The sequence below is a fragment of the Carcharodon carcharias genome, chromosome 10 (genome assembly GCF_017639515.1).
Source record: "Carcharodon carcharias isolate sCarCar2 chromosome 10, sCarCar2.pri, whole genome shotgun sequence".
In the NCBI taxonomy this organism is placed as follows: Eukaryota; Metazoa; Chordata; class Chondrichthyes; order Lamniformes; family Lamnidae; genus Carcharodon; species Carcharodon carcharias.
Window position 1 is genome coordinate 168,814,108 of NC_054476.1, and position 20,729 is coordinate 168,834,836.

Consider the following 20,729-nt stretch of genomic DNA (forward strand, 5'->3'; position numbering starts at 1 on the left):
TCTCTCCTTCGCTTTCTTTCGTAATAGTCCTTCCACACAAGAACAGCATAATTAAGATCAAGCTTTTTCTCCAGTATTCTTTTTAACCCATTAAATGCCTCAGCTGATCCACTTTCCAGTTGTGGAGACTTATCTCCTTTACCGATACTGGTTGTAGACCACATTTTCCGGCAATAGTTAAAAGCAGCAGATTTTCTTGCTGGATCATTGGAAAACTCTTTCAGAAACTGCTTTTCACTTGCCAATGAATCTGTTTCATTCTCTGTATCCCTTACGATTCTCTCTTTCACCGATCTAACACTTGATTGAATATGGGGTGCTGGGATCTTGCTTTGCTCTGCAGGATTATTGGACTCCATTTTCTCACCACATGATCCAAATCTTTTGTGAGCTTGCTGGAATATTTCCTTGCCATCACTTTTTATCCTACGACAGCCCCAGCTTGCATCACTGGCTCCAATTTTCTCTCTCGGGATGTGCAATACTTTTACCTCAATCCCTGGTTTTGCCTCATGGTTCACTTGATTTTTCAGACTGCCTTCTGGAGATAGCATCTTAGCAGGTGGCTCAGCTGGCTTTGCTAATTGAGCAGAAATGGTTAATTTTGCTAACTGATTAGAATTTGGTTCACTTGCCTGAGTAACTTTTCTAGCCCCTTCTTTATCTCTCTGATCATTACTATTTCCTAAAAATTGTACTTCAGTAGAAAAACTTTCCTTCTTACTATTCTTTATTACTAAACCTTCCATTCTTAATTCTTCAGCTGCATTATGTTGTTGTTGAGGAACAGGAAATGATGCACAATTCTGTTCCTGCATATTTTCTGTTTCAGCATTGCCAGTACAAGGTGTACAAGTAAGGCTGCTAACCCCCTGGTGATTTAACACATTTTGCACATCGTTTTTGCAAAACTGTTGAATATGTATTTTGTCAAAAGAGGAATCTCCAGACATTTGCCGAAATTGTTCCAGCAATTCAGACCTTTTTAAAGCTAATTCAGTAAAATTTGTCTGACACTCTCCACCGTCTGCTGCTACAGATTCAGGATCTACTAGTTTCTTCTGATTTGTTTCAGCTATCAAATTTATATTCTCCGCAGTGGGTGCAACAAGTTGGTGTAACTGTTCCTGCATGAGAGATAATTCTGGGGAATCTCTAGAATCTTTCTCTGTTGCATAAATATTCCTTCTTTTGATAAAATCCTTACCTTTTTCTTTTGTTTCTCCAGAACGGGCTCTATAAATATAATCACAAATGGATAGGAAGGAATTGTCTTTTGCATCTTTGCCACCTTTGAAAGTATTATCAATCGATTCAGTTTTGGGATAACTTCTGCTTCCATTGTCCAATTCACTTATGTACTTAGAATCTGTTACAAGCTGATTTGCTAATCTAGGAACAGTCTGTTGTGATGATCTGTATGATTCTGTTCCATCTAGTTCAGGAAAAGAAGAACATCTTCCCAGTTCTAATTTCTTCACCCCTTGATCAGCCAGCCCTTGACTATGTAAAGTGTATTGGAAAGCATCTTCTGCTTCCAGGTCATCAGCAGCAGTATCTGCGTTATAATGTGATCCTTCAGCCAGGCTAGTAGATGTGCATTTACAATCATTTTCAGCAGAGGTATACCTGGGATTTTCATACTTCAGCATCTCTATTTGAACCTCTCTCTTGGAAGGAATCTCTTCTTCTGATTTTGTGGAGTAATTAGTTTTGTCATATTTTTGCTTTGAAGCAGGTATTTGTGAAATATGAAACCATTGATACAGATTTGTATCAGAAAATTTCTTTGTTTTTTTCATTTGCTTAATATCAAGAAGTGCTTCAGTTGTCAGCTCTTCATGAAGCATCTCTGCTGGATCAACATTTCTTCGTTCTTCCATGTTGAATTTCACATCAGAAATGGCTTTTGTTCTAACTTCATCCATTCCTCAGCTTTTTCAAATGTTTAGCTTGCAAAGATACAAATTATTCATCATGGAACAAAGGCAATTATTATGACTCAGCTTTTATGATCTGGCACAACATCACAGTATTAATTTTGCATCACTGATGAAATCACAAAGGCACTTTAATGTTCAACCGATTCTGTGTTCAGCGAGGAATTTAGAATATACCACTGGGATTCTTTCTGTTAGCTCGTTGAATTTAGAATTTTCTGGAGCTGTAGTTCTTTGCTTCCTCATCAGACTCGAATGCGGGTTAGTTACTAGGGTAAGTTGTGCCTGTCTAGTGGAGTTAATGGGGCAGATGTCCCTCTGCCCCCTGCACTCAATCATATATGTTGGGTGGAATATTGCCATAATACTGTTCACCCAAATACACCTGAACCCAGCCATGTCTCCCGTCTGGTTTGCGGCCGATTGGTGAGTATTGACCAAGCTCTCACCAGCAGCTCTCTAATCAGGGTGGTAGGATACTTTTGGCTCTGACACAGAGCTGAGCTAGATGTTACAGCATAACAAAGGGTGGAGGACAGTGGAATAATCACGGGATGGGAGTAGCTAGGGACAGAGGTTGTTAGGAAGAGACTTTTATAGCTGGGAGGAACATTAAGATTCATCCTGACCCCACAAAAGTCGTCAAAGAAACAGGAAGTTACTATTTTAGTGAACAGTTTGCAGTGAGACCCCTTTAATGGCTACTGACTAGGCAGCGCTATGTCTAGTACCAATGCTCTTGCCCACTGGTAACTGAGAATTCCATTAAGGCCAGATGTATGTCACGGGATCCTGATTTGCATACCTTAAGGGGATAACCATCCTAATGAGGCAGGTGCTCTGGCCACCCACTACCAGGACCAGGTGAAAATGGCAGTCAGTGGATTGGGAGCAGGAGCTTGGCAACACGTGGGATGTTGCAGCTTTCCAAGCGGCACCAACACATTCCTGCCCAGTGTGGGCAATGAAAGTTGTTCTCACAGAACTTTCTCACAATCGTCACTGATCTAAAAGAGTCTGCCCTATGTCAATGTGCCAGTCACAGCAATTCTGTGTGAGTAATTGAAACCATTGCCAACTCGCTCAAGCTGTTGTAGACTTGAGATCAAACCATGGTTCACAAGTTGGAGCCTTGATTCCTAGGATTTTCTGACATTTAAATCAGCACAATGGCTTGCAAAGGATTTGGTAAAGAAACAACTAGAAATGGGAACACAGCCTTAGTATAAAAGTTCAATCCTCAATGTAGCTAAATTACTGGTTTCGGCCATATTGTTTTGCGGAGAAAAGTCAAAATGAAAAGAATTCCACATTCTCACAACTAGTTTCCAGAGAGTCTCCAGAGACTGGAATAACCAGGGGAATTAAATAAATGAATCATTATTCCTGATAAAAATGAATGTATTAAATAGCCATATCCTTTGCAAGCCATTGTTCCAATTTAAATGTCAGAAAATCCTAGGAATCAAGGCTCCAACTTGTGAACCATGGTTTGATCTCAAGTCTACAACAGCTTGAGCGAGTTGGCAATGGTTTCAATTACTCACACAGAATTGCTGTGACTGGCACATTGACATGGGGCAGACTCTTTTAGATCAGTGACGATTATGAGAAAGTTCTGTGAGAACAACTTTCATTGCCCACACTGGGCAGGAATGCATTGGTGCTGCTTGGAAAGCTGCAATACTCCACTTGTTGCCAAGCTCCTGCTCCCAATCCACTGACTGCCATTTTCACCTGGTCCTGGTAGTGGGTGGCCAGAGCGCCTGCCTCATTAGGATTATAATTATATAATTATATCTGCATTTTATAAAGAGTCTACCTTATGGTGATTTTGTGCCTGGGATCTTGAAATTAATTCACAACTGATGGAGATATTCTGCACTAAATTCTTGCTACTAAGCTGAAAAAACAGCAGCAGATAAGAGACAATTGTTAGTTTGCACAGATCAACAACTAGAATTGATGTGGTTAAAAATCCACAAATATATAGATAAGAAAGTACATTTCATGATACGACTTATTGTGTAATTTTCCAATTTTGTGCGGGCAGGCCACAATGTTCTCACCATTAACCTACTGGTAGAAAAATTGTAATCAGCGTGTGTCCAGGTTTACAATGTGATCTTCACAATATAATATCAGAATGCAATGTCTATTTTTTTCAGTTTAGGATGCCATGATAGAAAATAATAGGAACACCAGCACTTGAGAACCAAATAACATTTGAACACTCTTTATTCCTGCCAGTTCAGATCACAGTCTTTTGACTGATGTTACAAATATGAGGTTTGTAAGATTGGTATGGTTCAGGACTATGTCTTCGATTTAGAATAAAAATGAAGGGGGTCATGTGACCTGTTAGGTCTGCTTGGCAACAGGCAAGGTGACATGGTTGTTAAAAAATAAAGAAATGCTGGAAAGAAGGTGTAAGTTGTTTACATTTGGACACAATGGCAGCAACATCTGTGTTTTCAGTGATTAGACTGCTGGGGTTGAAATCTCAGGTTGGCGAGCGGGGGGGGCGGGGCCTGCTTGACGATGGGTAAAGTGACACGTAGTGAAATCGGGCATGCGTCCCGATTATCAGCTCGGCGGGCATGCAGCCAATTCGGCTGTGCGCCCGCTGAACTGTCAAAGGCCTATTAAGGCCTGTTAAAAACTAATTTAAACAATTAACTGAGCTGCCCGTCCAACCTTAAGGTTGTCGGGGGGGCAGGTGAAGAGCCCAGGCGGCCTTCGCATTTATCACGAAACCTCATCCACGGGCGGGATGAGGTTTCATGAAGTGTTTAGAAATTCAATAAATTTTTTTAATGATGTGTCCCAGCTCATGTGACAGTGTCACATGAGGGGACATGTTTTAAAAGTTTTCAAATACTTTATCTACAAATTTTAAACTTATACAAATCTCCCTGAGATTTCTGTGCTCTTTCGCGTGCATGTGTGAAAGAGCACACTCCTGACTCAGGGAATCCCACGCCCCCACAGGGAGTGCTCAGCGCTTCCGGACGAGCATCACGCTTGGCGGGCCTTAATTGGCCCGCCCACTTAAAATGGCAGCATGTACCCAATCAAGGGCACCGATTGGGTTTGCGCCCGCTCCCACCCATCCCCGTGAAACAAGGCTGGAAGATTTGCTTAGTTTGCATTTGAGGGAGAATCTCCTAGAAAAAGCTTCACCATGAAAGACACTTCTGGGGTTGGAAGTTATCAGGGCTGGGAAGGAAAAGGAACAGAAATAAACACTTTAGAGCTAAGCAACATTTTGGATTGGGTTATGGTTTGTGTGGATGCACTTTAGGATTACCCATGAGACTCATAGAAGATCAAGGTGTTTCACTGGGAGTTTGCTTGTTACTTTTTGTGAACTCCATTCAGCTTTTCAAGGTGCAGCAGGGTTGAAGTCGCACTGTCAAAGGTAATGCACGTGGTTCCAATTTTACCTGGGCGGGCCAATTAAGGCCTGCCCAGCATGATGCTTGTCCAGAAGCGCTGAGCGCTCCCTGTGTGGGCGTGAGGGGTGGGGGGATTCTCTGAGTCAGGAGTGCACTCTTTTGCACATGCTAGTGGTCGAGCACTGTGCACCAGTATGGAACAGGAGTAGTCTGATTGACATCAAGTCCATTTGTTAATGACCAAGTGGACACTGCAATGCCTCAGGTTGGTCCCAACACCCAGGCTGCATGCGCTGTTGCTCATTACTCCCCCCTCCATTCAGTATAATGCGGCAAGACTCCAGGAAGTCCAGGGACTGAAGGAAAACAATAGTCTTCCCATCCACCAGGACCTCAACAACTTTCCTGAACAACAGGCTTGAGCTTCCCTTTCCAGAAACGTTCCTCCATGAAGGTCCGTTCAAGGTGGACTCCATGGGCTGTAAGTCCCTTGGAGTGGCAATCAGAGTCCACTCCACTCCTAGTTTGCTATTTAAATCGCAGTATCAGATGGTTCCCATCGAAAGGCAATTGCCCAACGGAAGTTTGAACTCTGGGTAGTTGCCATGCAATCCTTACACGGGGACCTCTGAGAGAGGGGGCTCCCCAATGCATCTCTGGGGTGCCCCCCAGGTACGACACCCAGGGGAATGGAAGTTATGGGCCCATATTTTTGAAGGTAGCTGCTTGCCATGGCAAGGTCACCAAATATGCAAATTTACATCCCTTCATTTCAGCATGTTGCTGCTGTAGAAATTGAAAAGTGTCGACACAAGTACTGAGTCTTGTGGCAGTCCATTGTTGAGGAGCCTGGGCAAGCTGACTATGTTGCTCAAATTGACACAAAGCTGCCTATTACCTGATATCATCTATAGCAGGTGTAGCGTTTTGAGGTAGGGGATGGTTCTTGTGAGTCACTGATCAAGTACACAAAGGCTGTGCCTATCTTGGATTTCTTCTGGAGCCCAGTCTTGATGTGCACTAAAAAGGCCAAAATTCAATGGCCAAATGACACTTGATCTACGAGGATCACTGACTTGACAAGAGGACTGATTCTCCAGAAGATGATATGTTCCAGGAGTTTATAGGTTGTACAGAGGAATGATGTTGGCCTCTAGCTACCCAAGTCATCAGTCAGCTTGCCCAGTTTGAGAATGGCAATGACTAATGCCTCCCACCATACTTTTGGGATGCAACTGGATTCCATGGTATTGACGCACAGTTTCACCAGCCGTTGTCCCTAATTGCTAAAACAGTTTCAGAGGAGATACCATTTCCACCATCTTCTTCCCTTTCTAAATCATCCTTCATGTCATCATGTTGATGGAATTGGAGTCTCATGGAGGGGTTGCGGTTACTGTCCAGTGTTGTTGATGATGGATCCCACACTCGGTGTTTTTGCTGAGCAGTTCTTTTGTGCTCTCCACCAACTTGGAGGCAATAGAATTGACCCGGACTCGATCTGATGCTCTGTTGAACTAATGGCTCCAAGATTTCGTATTAGGGTCTAGAGCCCAAACCGCAGCGGAAAGAAATTGAGCAAAATGTACAGTGGGAGGTCAATGTGATGATGCACATTTTCCACTCCCTTCATTAATTGAAGGCAGAAGCGAGCTATTTATCTCATCAGTTGGATAAATAGATATTCTGCATTTCCTAATTGTGAATTCTGCTTATTCCATAGTGAAAGTGTGGAACTAAAACAAGTTTCAAATTTGTTCATTACTTGGTACATATATTGAAACATTGAAATTAATCCACCTACTTTATGTCATCAAGAATTTTCCATGACATCATAAATAAAGCGATACATATTTATTTTATACCATGCAATTTCAGATGGTTAACATTACCTGAGTCTTCTGAAAGGTAAAAGCTATGTGAACAACCTGGAATAGGTAACACCTATACAATGCATATTTTCCCACCCAAAATCCCCTTTGTTTTAGTTAGCCGATGGCTGGAATGTCACGGCAGGGATGGAGCCGTAAAATGCCGCAAGCCATCCTAAACTCCGTTAACTTTGGCGGGACTGTAAAACCCTGCTGTCATAAAATTCCGCCCCATGTCTCTCACGTGGACACTGATGGTCACCTGTCACCATGCTTAAGAGTCCCAAAGCTACTGAGAAATGCATGCAGGAAAAATTTCTCCTTGCCCAATATTGAATATACGCACTGAGATCAGAAGAGTCTGAAATCAAGGAGCGATCCTTTGCTCCAGGTCCCGCAGGAATCTTTTGCAAATTCTCTTTTAAAATTACCTTTTGGTAGCTCTTCAGGAATGTCAAGTGGAGCAAGCCCTAGCTCCTGTCCCACTTGGTGATATCCAAGTTGTTACACGAAACCTGAAACATGTGTTAGGCCCCTCATTTAAATATACCAGGGGGTCTAATACCTGCAGCTGCCTGGAACAAATGAAAAGATGGCCTAGTCATCTTGTCCTTTAGGGAAGGAAATCTGCCATTCTTACCCTGTCTGGCTGACATGTGACTCCAGACCCACAGCAATATGGTTGGCTTTTAACTGCCCTTGAAATGGCCCCTAGCAAACCACTCAGCTCAAGGGCAGTTAGGGATGAGCAACAAATGCTGGTCTTGCCACCGATAGCCAGATCCCGTGAAAGAATAAAGAAAAAGAAGTAGGAATGAAGGGATACCAAGCTTGGATTGTAAGAGTATGAAGATTGGAAGAAGCAAAGACCCTCAGCTGAAAAATATTATGTCATGCGTATCCAGCAGATGAGAGCTCGTATTTCATGTTTAGGGTCACATAAGTTCCATTGTCAGATGAGGCAGAGAAATAATGAATATTGTTTGGCTTCAAATGTATAAGTGTCTTTAAAAGCTACCACAGCACAGTTGTTCTCAGAAATTGGTCCTCATTGTGCCTGTTTAACACCTGTAAATTTGGCACAGTGGGGTTCAGTTAGCTAACTACATAGAGCTTAGATGAAGATTGGTAATAGCAAACCCTTGGGGACCCCAAATTTCTATTGAATTTTAGCCAGTTAAAATGATGCAACCTACTTGTAGAGAACACTGGTTAGTTACTTACTGCTGGTGTAGCTAGGGCCACCCTATCTGTGAATGTATGTCCCTGTAGTGTTATCTGGAGCTATGTGGGAAGAGTTACAGTTTACATCAATAACCTAGCTTGATGAGCAACCAACAATGCCTGAAGTGTTGTAAACCCAGTTGGCTCAACTATCAGATATTAAGAATGCTCAGTTTACATTTGTCATTTCTGAATGTCATCTTGGAGCCACAGTATCCCAAAGAGAAGTGTTTCACAAGCCCCTTAACAATCATGCTCCTGCCTCCATCTAATCTAACATACATAGAAAACACAGTCAATGAGGAATGAATTCAAGAAAGATGGCAGCTCATCTTACTTTAAGTACCATGCACATAATGCAATATAACCCTACTGGCTCATAATATATGATCCATAAATAGCTCGACATTCTCACTAAAGGACTGTTATCGCTTTAAAAATTCAACAGATTAACAATACACTACAGAAGAATCTGCAAAGGCTTATAATTAGAAAATACACAATGGAAAATCAATTCATATTGAAATAATATTTCACACAATGTCTTGGGCATTGTTTTGTTAGATCTGTATCTTAGTAAGATTTCTAGCATTTTGCAAATTTTGTTTTTTGTATAGCTTAAAGCAAACTGACATCTTTTTAATAAAATGGTGAGTCAGTGCTACCAACTATGTTAAAAACGAAATATCTGACAGATCTTCAAATACTATAGAAACAAATAAAAAATATTTGAGTGAGAAGGTCTGAAGTCGATCCTTGGTCTCAGTTCAGTTGGCTGACATGGGGCACGATTAGGGAATGTCCATTGGCTGCCTACAGCCCAGTGATTGGAGGGATAAAGAAATGAGTCCAGCTCCTGACCCAGAGATAAAAACAAAAAAACTGCGGATGCTGGAAATCCAAAAACAAAAACAAAAACAGAATTACCTGGAAAAACTCAGCAAGTCTGGCAGCATCGGCGGAGAAGAAAAGAGTTGACGTTTCGAGTCCTCATGACCCTTCGACAGAACTGTCGAAGGGTCATGAGGACTCGAAACGTCAACTCTTTTCTTCTCCGCCGATGCTGCCAGACTTGCTGAGTTTTTCCAGGTAATTCTGTTTTTGTTTTTGTTCCTGACCCAGAGACTCCTGCAGGAAAGGACTTACACGTTTCGCAATCACAGGATATCCCAAAGTGCTTTACAGCCATTGAAGTACATTTGAATTGTAGTCACTGGTGTAATAACGTTGGAAATGTGGCAGCCAATCTGTGCACAGCAGACTGCGTAATATATCAATTCAATGAAGTAACGATCATATGGGTTCTACAGTGGATGGGTGATCTGTTTTTTCAGGATTACTGCTGAGACAGCAAAGTTAGTAATTGCCCCCACTGTCTCCTTAAATTAAAAAATATAAATAATTAAAATCAAGAGCACTCAATCTGAGGCTCGTCTTAAATTAGATGGAAGCTCACCATGTCTATTATTGTGAAGGATTCAGTGGATATTTTTGGAAAAAAGCAATTTCTATTGCAAGCATAGGTAGACACCAAACACATTAATCACACTGCAGGCTATTGCCTCCTCATGGCACAGCTTGCCCAGTTACTGATGGAACAAAATAAAAAAGGCAGCAACAATCCCACAGAAAACTGCATTGATCAGCAAGACAACATGTATTATATATTTTTTTTTATTCAAAGCTTACAATTTTCTGTTGTTTCATTTAAAAGGACAACAAATTATAATTGTAAGCTTTGGTGTAGAACTGAGCAATAGAAACTTGTCCATATTTAAAAGATCAGAGCGCAGTTTATGCAGTGAGGATATGTATAGGTTGTAAAGACAGCTAAGTGAGAACACAGAGAATACAAGCCCCCATCACTACAACTGAATGTATTTGTCCCTTTTATTTAGCTAAAAGCCTTGGTTAAGAGCCGGGTCCTCTGGTGCGGGACACAAACAAAAGAAAGAAGAAAACAAATGAGATAAATAATAAAAGCCCACCTGGTTCACTAATGTCCTTTAGGGAAGGAAATCTGCCATTCTTACCCTGTCTGGCCGACATGTGACTCCAGACCCACAGCAATGTGGTTGGCTTTTAACTGCCCTCTGAAATGGCCTAGCAAGCCACTCAGCTCAAGGGCAATTAGGGATAAGCAACAAATGATGGTCTTGCCACCGATACCCAGATCCCACAAAAGAATAAAGGAAAGAAAAAAATAGGAATGAAGGGATACCAAGCTTGGATTTTAAGAGTAAGAAGATTGGAAGAAACAAAAACCCTCATGTTACATGTATCCAGCAGATGAGAGCTCTTATTTCATGTTTAGGGTCACATAAGTTCCATTGTCAGATGAAGCAGAGAAATAATGAATATTGTTTGGCTTCAAATGTCTAAGTGTCTTTAAAAGTTGCCACAGCACACTAGGTGGACCACTAGGGTGTATCCATGATTTTGGAAAGATCCTGCAGCTTCACTGAGTGCATGCAATGACTTGGGTTAAATATTGAGGTAGCAGTGTCGAGTTCTCTCCTGCCTGCCTCTACCCACCTGATCCTCAAAGCTTCTGGGGATTAATTGGTTTGAAATTTCCCCTGGGACAGATTTGCTGATGGAAGAGGGTGGATTTGGACCACAGTTCACCACCCCAACATCGCCAGGACCCTAACTCATTTTCCACAGTCAAAGAACATCAACTCCCAGCAAGATCCCTGCTGCACAGAAACCCCTGCCACTGAGGGTCAGAAAACACAGGACACCCACTGTAGCACCTGAAGGAGAGGAAAGCAGCTAATGTAGAAGGGCCTCAAAGATTATCAGGCAAGGCCTATAACAGGTCAGTGCTAATGACCTGAGTAAAGCCAGAGGTGTCCACAGCTGAGGCTTCTCCCTCCAAAAGGGCATGATGAAGCCTTTCGCCGATGTCCCAAAGCATGCTCTTGGTCTGGTGTCAATGAGAAACTCTCCACTACATCTATGTAAGGAGCAATGGCAATGAGGTGGCTGGCTGAATTTGCTGCTACAATGGGGAGGGGAGTGAAGATTCATGGTGGGGCTGGCAGGAGCTGGGGTGGAGTATCAGACCTGTCCAATCACCTGATTTCAAATAGTATCAAGTAGGAAATTCTCCAAAACGACAATCCTGCCTCAATCGCCTTTACCGCGGTCTGATCAGGTTCCACTCCAGGAACTCTTGGTCCAGTTACTTGTTAATCTTTTCCAGCTGAATAGAATCAGCTGCTTCAAATTCCATTTGTTTTGGAAAGCCATGGCAAAAGAGGTGGTGGTTTTCCAAACAGTGGGAACTGGAAATGAGTTCATTTAACTGGTTTCAAGGGACAACTCAGCAAGTTAACTGGCAAAGTCCCAGCAGCAGCAAGCCCAACCTGATGGAAAAGAAGTGATCATCACAGGTCCATCCCAAACTGGCTAGCTGGCCAATTTCAATCTTGCAAATTTAGTACAAATTTACCGTGGGAACTTTGGAACAATTTAATGTAAATAACTAGGAAACAGGTTTTGGGAAGGAAGAATAAAGTTTGTTGAATCTGATACAGAGTTTAATGAAGTGGTAACTGGTATCGTAACTATTATTTCTGTGGAACCTGTCGTGGTAAGGTATATAATATTTTAATTTATTATCATGTGATGTATTGCTTCAGTAAATTTACTGTGTTACCGCCACAGGAGAGCTGCTATCATGTTAAGGCTGCAGTGCGAGCATGGTAAAAATAAAAACACTATTCCAGATCTCTACTCATGGACAATAGCACCAGCTACCTGCTAATCAAATAGTGACTGCCCCAGGGATATGTTAGAGGCCCTGTTATTGGCTTGTATAATTAAGCTCTGTTATTTGTGCTCTATTCCTACACCATGTGGTCTGTGATGTTGTTTTATAAATAATCTGAAATGGATTACATGCTAAAAATTGCCAGTTTGCAATCAATCCATTTCCATCAGCATCATAGGGCAAAATCTTTGGGTTAGCGTGTGGGGGATGGGCCCAACACGTCGACCTGTAAAATGACAGGTGATGACATTGGGCGTGCGTCCCAACATCATTGCGCGTCATCGCGATATTTTGTTCGGCGGGCGTGCGCTGGAGATGGTTGCACGCCCGCCAAAATTTTAAGGGGCTATTAAGGCCATGAAGCGGTGAATTTAAGTGTTTGAGGCGAAAAGCCCAAGCAGCCTTCGTGATTTTCAGGAAACCTCATCCACGGGCGGGCTGAGGTTTCCTGAAGCTTTTATAAGATAAACTAATTCATTTTCCTACCTTCACAAACATGTCCCAACTCATGTGACACTGAGCGCTACCGGCCGCGCATTACCCTGGGCGGGTGGTGTGCAGCTGACCGCGGGCAGTGATTGGCTCGGTGCCCGTCCCCGCCCACTCCCGTCCAGCCCACCCGCCACAGGAAAAATCCAGGCTATCGTTCCTTTCAGCTGTCTGCAAGTATAGGTTAAGCGGCTGGCCATACTAGGAGGTATGGTTTCTTGGAGTGCTGAAGGAGCAGCTCTTACAGTTCTGTGATGGGATCTATAAAATGTCCAATAGGTCAGGTTAGGAAAATTAATTAATGCAAGGAAAAATTTCAATTAGCTCTCTTACCAATCGCCGAAAGAAGGTAGGTTCGATTTGCTTCAACCCAAACAGATTTCACAAGCACATTAATGAAATATAGTGAGATTCTACAAGTTTAGAGTTTGAGGATACAACAGCCTTTACGTGTCACTGGCTGGGATTTCCTGGCCCCGACTCTCTTTCCAACATTGTTACATAGTGAAATGGAAGAGGCTAAACTGAATAGCCCCCAAATTCGGGGACGGGGATGATGAGGCACAATCATCCTGCACTGATTGAAACAATACAGGTGGTCTGCAAACTTCAAGCTGAGCTACTTCAAACTGGGCTGCCTGTCTTAAAGGTGAAGTGAGGGGGAGGAGCAGATTTTTGAGAAAGAAACACGGTCGCTTGATCTGACATTAGCACCGACATACACTGTCACTGTACTTACCTTAATATCGACATACACTGGCACTGTACGTACCTTAGAGGGAAGTGCAGAGTTGGAATCTGCCTGTGGTGACCCAGATGAGGACTTTGTTGGGGGTGGCCTGTAGGAGAATGCTAATGGACACATGCACCAAAATGCTTGACTCATTGGCAAACCTGCCAGACAACCTGCCGTCACTGCCAAGGAGCATGGAGAAGTTCAGCTCCAACTTGGCATAGAGCCTGGAGCTCATACTTTCCAATGTGTCAATGTGGCCAACTACATGAGAAGACTTGTGGACTCAGGGGGATGCAACGTCTAATGGCCAATGTTGCAGCTTCCATATTACAGCACAAGCCAGGAGCCCCCCAAAGTCTAAATACTGGAGTGGAAGTTCAGAGGACATGAATTCTCTGCTTGTTACCAGCTCAAATGACTGACAACATGGCTTCAGACACCAGTATTCAAAGGGGCTTGTGGGACCTCAGAGCAGCCCAGTTAATTAGGACCTATGAATCCTAATTAACAGATAATTGGGATTGCTGAGGTGCTATCCAAGGGGAGTGGCAGTGGACCTGTGGTGCACTAACCTGCTATTCTCTCTCAGGACACCAACATCCACCCTCCCACCACTGCTACTCCACCAGTGCACGCTGTTTCCCATCAGCCAGGCAGCTCAGACTGCTGCCACTGAGGACAGACTGAAGCTGGGCCCTCAAGGCTCAGAACTTCTCAAGGGTGTCCTGAGTTGTCACCAGTCATGCTGCACGCATGGAGTTAGCACTGTGTAGGTGCATTAGGCAAAGGCACCAGCAGGACAGGCACTAAGGGAATCCACAACGGCAATTAGTCGAGCATTGTATGGACTATTAGATATGTTGTTGGATGAAGTTTGTGTGGATTGGTTGTGTTGTGCTGTCAGGATCTGTGGCTGTTGTATTTGGTCCATAACAGAAGGATGGTTAGCTGGGAAGTGACGAGTAATGGCAATTCTGGGATTCATTCAGGAGTCTGATGGTATGTCCATGGACTATGGATCCATACCATATCTATGGATGTACCAGCTGCCCTCCTTTCACCCTTCTCCTGAGGTGGTCCCCAAAGCCCTGGTGGCAAAGGCTGACCCTTCAGAATGCCGAGGTTGTGGAGGATGCAGCAGCTCACCGAGCAGAGGGACACCTGCTCCCTGAACTGCCTCAGCAGCCAGCCCATTACTTCAGGAAGCCAATGGATTGCTCTACAACATTCCTTGTTGTAGTATGGCTCACACTGTATGAGCGCTGGCCATGTGTGAAGGGACTGCAAACAGGAGTCATCAGCCACATGCTCAACAGATAGCCTTCATCGCCAAGCAGCCACCCTCTGGTCCAAACTGTTGGCTCAAAGATGGAATTGTGGCCTGGCAGATAGTGAAAGCATCATGACTGTTGCCAGGATAGTGAGCATTCATCAGCAAATTGCACATTGAATGATTGATGCTCTTTGTGGTTTCAGCACATCTTCCAATTCAAATGTGAAGCCACGTGTACACAGTCAATGGCTCCCTTTGCCACAGGGAAGCCCCTTATCCTGGCAAAGCCAAATGCAGACTCTTCCTGCTTCACTCTGTTTAGGGAAAATACAAAGGTTGCCTTCTGCTGGCATCCAGGCCCTCTGTGACCTCCCAGTTGCTGCAGTGGATAGTGAACTGAGATATGATGGCAATGTCACCTGTTGCATCCTGGAAGGATCTGATGGTGGAAGGATTCAGGGCCATGCTCTTGTTGACCAGAACTGGCAATGTCATTCTTTCCCTGCTCTGAGATTGTATGTCCAGTTCCTTGGTGAAGTGCAGCCATCAAACACACTGCTCCTGGCTCAGGTGTAGGCAAAAGAACTCCTTGAAGACACTAGGCGGATAAGGCCTCTTGCTGAGACTCCTCCTCCTCCTTCCTCTACAAGCAGCTTGTCCTCTCTGCTCCCTCTGTTCCATTTCCCTATTGTGCTGCAGTCCATGACTGGGAACAAGTGATATTCCCAGAGCCTTTCAGAAACACACAACTCTTTTCAAATGACCAGTCCCAATCCTTGCTGACTGAACCAAGTTTTCACAACTTCTTCAACAACCCAAGTACTTCCACTAATTTTGCAACAGAAAGTAGGTAGTCAACAGTCAGACTGCAAGTTGAATAGAGATGCTTTTAACTAGTACTTGTGTTGGGTTGGGTGAGAGGAGGGGGCAGGAATTCCTCCATCAGTTTTTATCTCAAACAGCTCCTGTGTTGCCAAAACCACCAGTGCTGCAGAGCTAAATTTTGAGGCAGGAGAATTCCATACATAGAGTAAGTTGGTTTCAACCTACCATTTTGAGTAGACAGCATTTTCTGTAAATCATTTTGAGTGTCGGCAGGTTTAGAGAACAAGCACTTTCTGTAACCTTGGGCGGAATATTGCTGTCGGTGTGTGGGGGTGGGCCTGTCATGCCTACGCATAAAATGACGCGCGGTGCGTTCCAATGTCATTGCGTGTCATTTCGATATTTCGGTCGGTGGGTGCAGACCAGAGGCGGCTACGCGCCCGCCGAACTGTCAATGGCCTTTTAAGGCTGTTAAAAAAGCAATTAAGGTTGTTGACAATGTTGCGCATCCAACCTTAAGGTTGGCAGCAGGCAAAGAGCCCAAGCGGCCTTCATGTTTTTCAGGAAACCTCTTCCACGGGCAGGATGAAGTTTCCTGAGGTTTTAATAAAATAAATAAATAAGTTTTGCTAAATTGACAAACATGTCCCAGCTCGTGTGACACTGTCACATGAGGGGACATGTCGAAATGATTTTTCACTTTATTTATAAAAAAGTTTCATCATGTACTTAATGCACGGAGTTGCCTCAGGGAGATTACTGTACGAAAGAGCGCAGGCCCCGACTCTCCCTCCTCCCCCTGCTGAGCGCTATGGAACGTATGTTACACCTTAATTGGCCCGCCCACATAAAATGGCGGTGTGCAGCCAATCACGGGTAGCAATCAGCTCCCCGCCCGCTCCCGCCCAACATAGGTAAGATTCAGCCCCTTGAAAACCCTTAAGTCATAGTATTTCTGCTTTAAGAAATACTTTTCTCTTCTGACTGATACATTTTCTATTGTAAAACATCACATTGTTTGCAAATTTTGATTTTAATGTTTTGTCATTCAATTAACCTTTTTCATGCTATAATTTGTGACGAAGCATCCAAGTCACCAATGGTATAATTTTTAGCTTAACTTAGCAAAAACTATACCACAACATTTTTACATATGTATCTACAAATTGTTTTGAATTGATCTGTGCTAACCATGGGCTGATATTATGTGATTAGAAGGAATGAAATCAGATTTTGTGAATCACATTCCACAACATTGACCATTAAACTTCAACTGCAAACTGAAATTTTAACAAAGTACATATCCTAGAATAGACCAAGGTCTTAGCCCCTGAATAAGCCAGGGCCTCAACTTAAAGCAAATCCCTTTGGAGTTGTCCCCTGGTTAGGAATACTCAATTTCAAGTTTATTTTTTCAGTCTAGTCATTTGGTACAACCATCAATGAAAATCAATGAATCTCAGATTCATGAACCATTTACTTCATCTAAATATTGAGATTAGTAGTGATTCAATAATGGCACATTACATTGAAAAACTGTGACGGGGAATGCACAGGTATTGTACCCAGGCTTGTAGGAAGAATTCCTACCTTGGTGATCATCCAACTTTCCTATTGTCTCAATCTGTTCCACCAAATCATTCGAGTTCCACGTGCTCATTCCTAGCAGAAGGGCATTTTTACCTTCCACCACCTCCTCTGCAAATACAGATGATAATTGGAATGAAAATTGTTATTCATACTCGGTAAATGTCATTCAGTTCCATCATGGAATTATTGTTCGTAAATGTCATTCAACTGAATAGGTTTGGTTCCCTGTTTAAAACGTTCAAAGATTCATAAGTCAGAAGTCTGGAAGAATGTTCAAAAGATTTCCAGCTGCTCATCACAGATCAATTGATCATAACGGAGCACAGTCTGCAGCACCATGTGCCATTTAATGAAATTATTGGAATTCAAGTTCTTCACAAATTAACGTTTAAAATAAAATAAATATACGATCTAACACAATGTAACTCAATGCATGAAACCTTCAGTTTACTGTAACAAGGCTTTGGCTCAAACACACTAAAAAGACTGTTCATAAAATGTTGACTGCTTGTAGTTTGATATCTACTGACAACTGATATCAGCAGATGGTTGCACAGCACCATTTTATCACTTATTTCATGGGTGCTAATTATACTAAAGCCATAAACTTCTTATCTGTAACACCAACAATGTTACAGCAAAAAATAAGTGATCTGAAAAGAAACCCTAGTCAAATAGCAATATGATAATCATTCATAACTTATTTAAAAAGCTAATGTCCTTTCAAGAAATTTTCGGAGCAGACTCAGCTGATAGGAACAATCTACTTTGAGATCACAAAGGGAAAATACTGCAGGTGCCAGAAATCTGAAAGAAATGAAAAAAATTGGGAAAACTTAGCAGGCCAGGCAGCACGTGCAGGGCAAGTGTAATCAAAGCGTCTGTGGGAGTCTTGTAGTGGATATATAGTGGACAGTTTTCTTAAAGAAAAATTAAAGTTAAATTTCAAAAGAAATATTCAGATAAAGCTTGCATTGACTTTTGTTAAAAAGTGGCTATGCACTTTATAATCAAAGACGCTCTACGTGGGAATGAGGGAGAACAAAAAGGCATTGATCACATACTGTTATTGCTTTAGTTGTTTGTTCTAAAAACTTCAGAAAGTACAATAAGCAGAGAGTGTCTTACAGCATCTTAATTTGAGTACTTTTTTAAAAAAAATGTTCCACTTTGAAGCAATCTACAATTACCATCATTGTTGTTTTACAGAGAAAGTTGATCCTCTACTTAGTGACAACTGTCTCTTAAAGAAGATGAGTCAGAAAAAGGAGGTGGAGAGACCCAAAATTGCTGGGTTCCCCATTCCACAGGAAGGGCTTTATACCTGTCATTATGCCAGAATGCTGCCCTCATTAGAAAATCAGGAACAGCTCATTTCTATAATACTGGTGAGGCAAGAACACAGAGCTCACCAGCAGGGGGACAGATACATCAGGGCCTGCATATTTAAAGCTCTTTATGAATTTAAAGGAATGAGTGGGCTGTAATATGGGGAATGCAGTAGCAGCTACAGAGAGAAGGAAAAAGGTGTGCATCCAACATTTCAGAGGCTGATGTTGAAGTATTGTTGTCAGAAATCAGAAAAGCAATTGTTTGGTTAGCGGAGAAGAAGCCTTCAAATGCAACAGCAAACCTCATATTGGAGGAGCTGGCTGTGGCTGGGGTTGTAAAGAGTCTCATAATCACCAGGTATGCTTGTGTCACATTTACTAAACAAAGGATTGGAACTTTACCCACTGAGTGGTTAGAATGTGGAACTTGCAACCACTTGGTACCTTTTCTCATTCATGGAATACGGGTTTCAACTGACTGGGCCAGCATTTAAAGCCCATTCCTAATTTCCCTTGTGAAAGTGGTGGTGAGCTTCCTTCTTGAATCGCTGCAGTCCATGTGGTGTTGGTACACCCACAGTGCTGTTAGGGAGTTCCAGGATTTTTTTCTCAGCCTGAGTGAAGGGATAGCAATATAGTTCCAAGCCATTTGTGTGTGACCTGGAGAGGAACTTGCAGGTGGTGGTGTTCCCATGTATCTACTGCCCTTAGTCTTCTAAGTGGTGGAGGTCATGGGTTTGGTCTTGTCAAAGGAAACTTGGCAATTGTTGTAATGCGTTTTGTAGATAGTACCATCTATAGCCACAGTGCATCTGTGGTGGAGGACATGAACACTCAAACTGGTGGACGGTGCGGCAATCAAGTGGGCTGCTTTATGCTCGATGATGTCAGGCTTCTTGAGTGATGTTGGAGCTGTACTCATCTGGGCAAATGGAGTGCATTTCATCACACTCTTGACTGGACAGGCTTTGGGGAGTCTGGAGGTGAGTTACTCTCCATTGCATGCGTAGCCTCTGACCTGCTCTTGTAACTAGTATTCATACGGCTGGTCCAGTTAAGTTTCTGGTCAAAGATGATCCCAGGATATTGATAATGAGGGATTTAGCGATCGTGATTGTTAGATTCTCTCTTGCTGAAGACGGTTATCATCTGGCATTCGTGTTACTTGCCACTTATCAGCTTGAATATTGTCCAGGTCTTGCTGCATGCAGACATGGATTGCCTCGATATCTGAGGAGTTACAAATTTAACTGAACACAATGCAATCATCAGTGAACATTTGTGACCTTATAATGAAGGAAGGTTGTTCATTGATGAAACAGCTGAAGGTGGCTGGGTCTAGGACACTGCCCTGAGGAACTCCTGCAGTGATGTCCTGGAACTAAGATGATTGGCCTCCTTTTCATTTGTGTTGGGTGACTCCAACTAGTGAAGAGTTTCTCAGTTATTCTGATTGGCTCCAACTTTATTAAGGCTCCTTAGTGTAGCACTTGGCTAAACGCTGCCTTGATGTCAAGGGAAGTCACCCTCACCTCGCCTCTGGTACTCAGCTCTTTTTCCGTGTTTGGATGAAGGCTGTAATAAATCCTGGAGCCATGTGGCCTAGTGGAATCCAAACCGAGCAGGTTATTAGTGACTCAAGTGTCCCTTGATAATATTGTCAATGACCCCTGCCAACACTTTGCTGAAGGATGAGAGTAAGCTGATGGGGTGTTAATTGACTGGATCGGATTTTTCCATTTTTTGGTACGCTGGACGTACTTTATTGAGTAAATGCTAATGTTATAATTATAGTGGAACAGCTTGGCTTGGGGCACAGCTAGTTCTGGAGCAAAAGTCTTCAGGACTACAGTCAAGACATTGTTGGACCTATAGACTTTTCTGTATCCAGCAATGCTGAGGACTCTCCAAGGTCACTCCCTTCCAATTGTATACAACTGTGCCACAACCTCTGATGAGACTGTCCTGCCAGTGCGGCAAGACATACTCAACAATGGTAGTGGAGGAGTCTGATCAGTAACCACAAGCATGTAAGGTTGTTGCTTGACACATCTGTGGGACAGATGAATGGGAGGAGACCGAGGTAGAGAATAAACATCAGCATTGACCAGTTTGACGGGATAGTCTGTTTCTGTGCTGTAAACTCAAGTTAAGACAAAGGGAGGTTGCAAAGCCTTAATATTCCAATGTTGTGCAATACAGTGCCATCTGTGAAATTGCATACAGATAACATTATGACAACAGTCTTCTTTTTCTTGGCTCTCGCTGCCAGAT

The 20,729-nt window shown here is 42.9% G+C and overlaps 1 protein-coding gene across 1 annotated transcript in view; it reads right to left on the minus strand.

Moving 5' to 3' along the window:
- The window catches only part of LOC121282919 (membrane-associated phosphatidylinositol transfer protein 3-like), a 244,590-nt gene that overhangs the window by 176,124 nt on the left and 47,737 nt on the right, over positions 1-20,729 (minus strand). Inside the window, exon 3 of the mRNA XM_041196731.1 lies at positions 17,125-17,232. Coding sequence (XP_041052665.1) covers positions 17,125-17,232 — 108 coding nt within the window. The remainder of the gene's footprint in view (positions 1-17,124; positions 17,233-20,729) is intronic.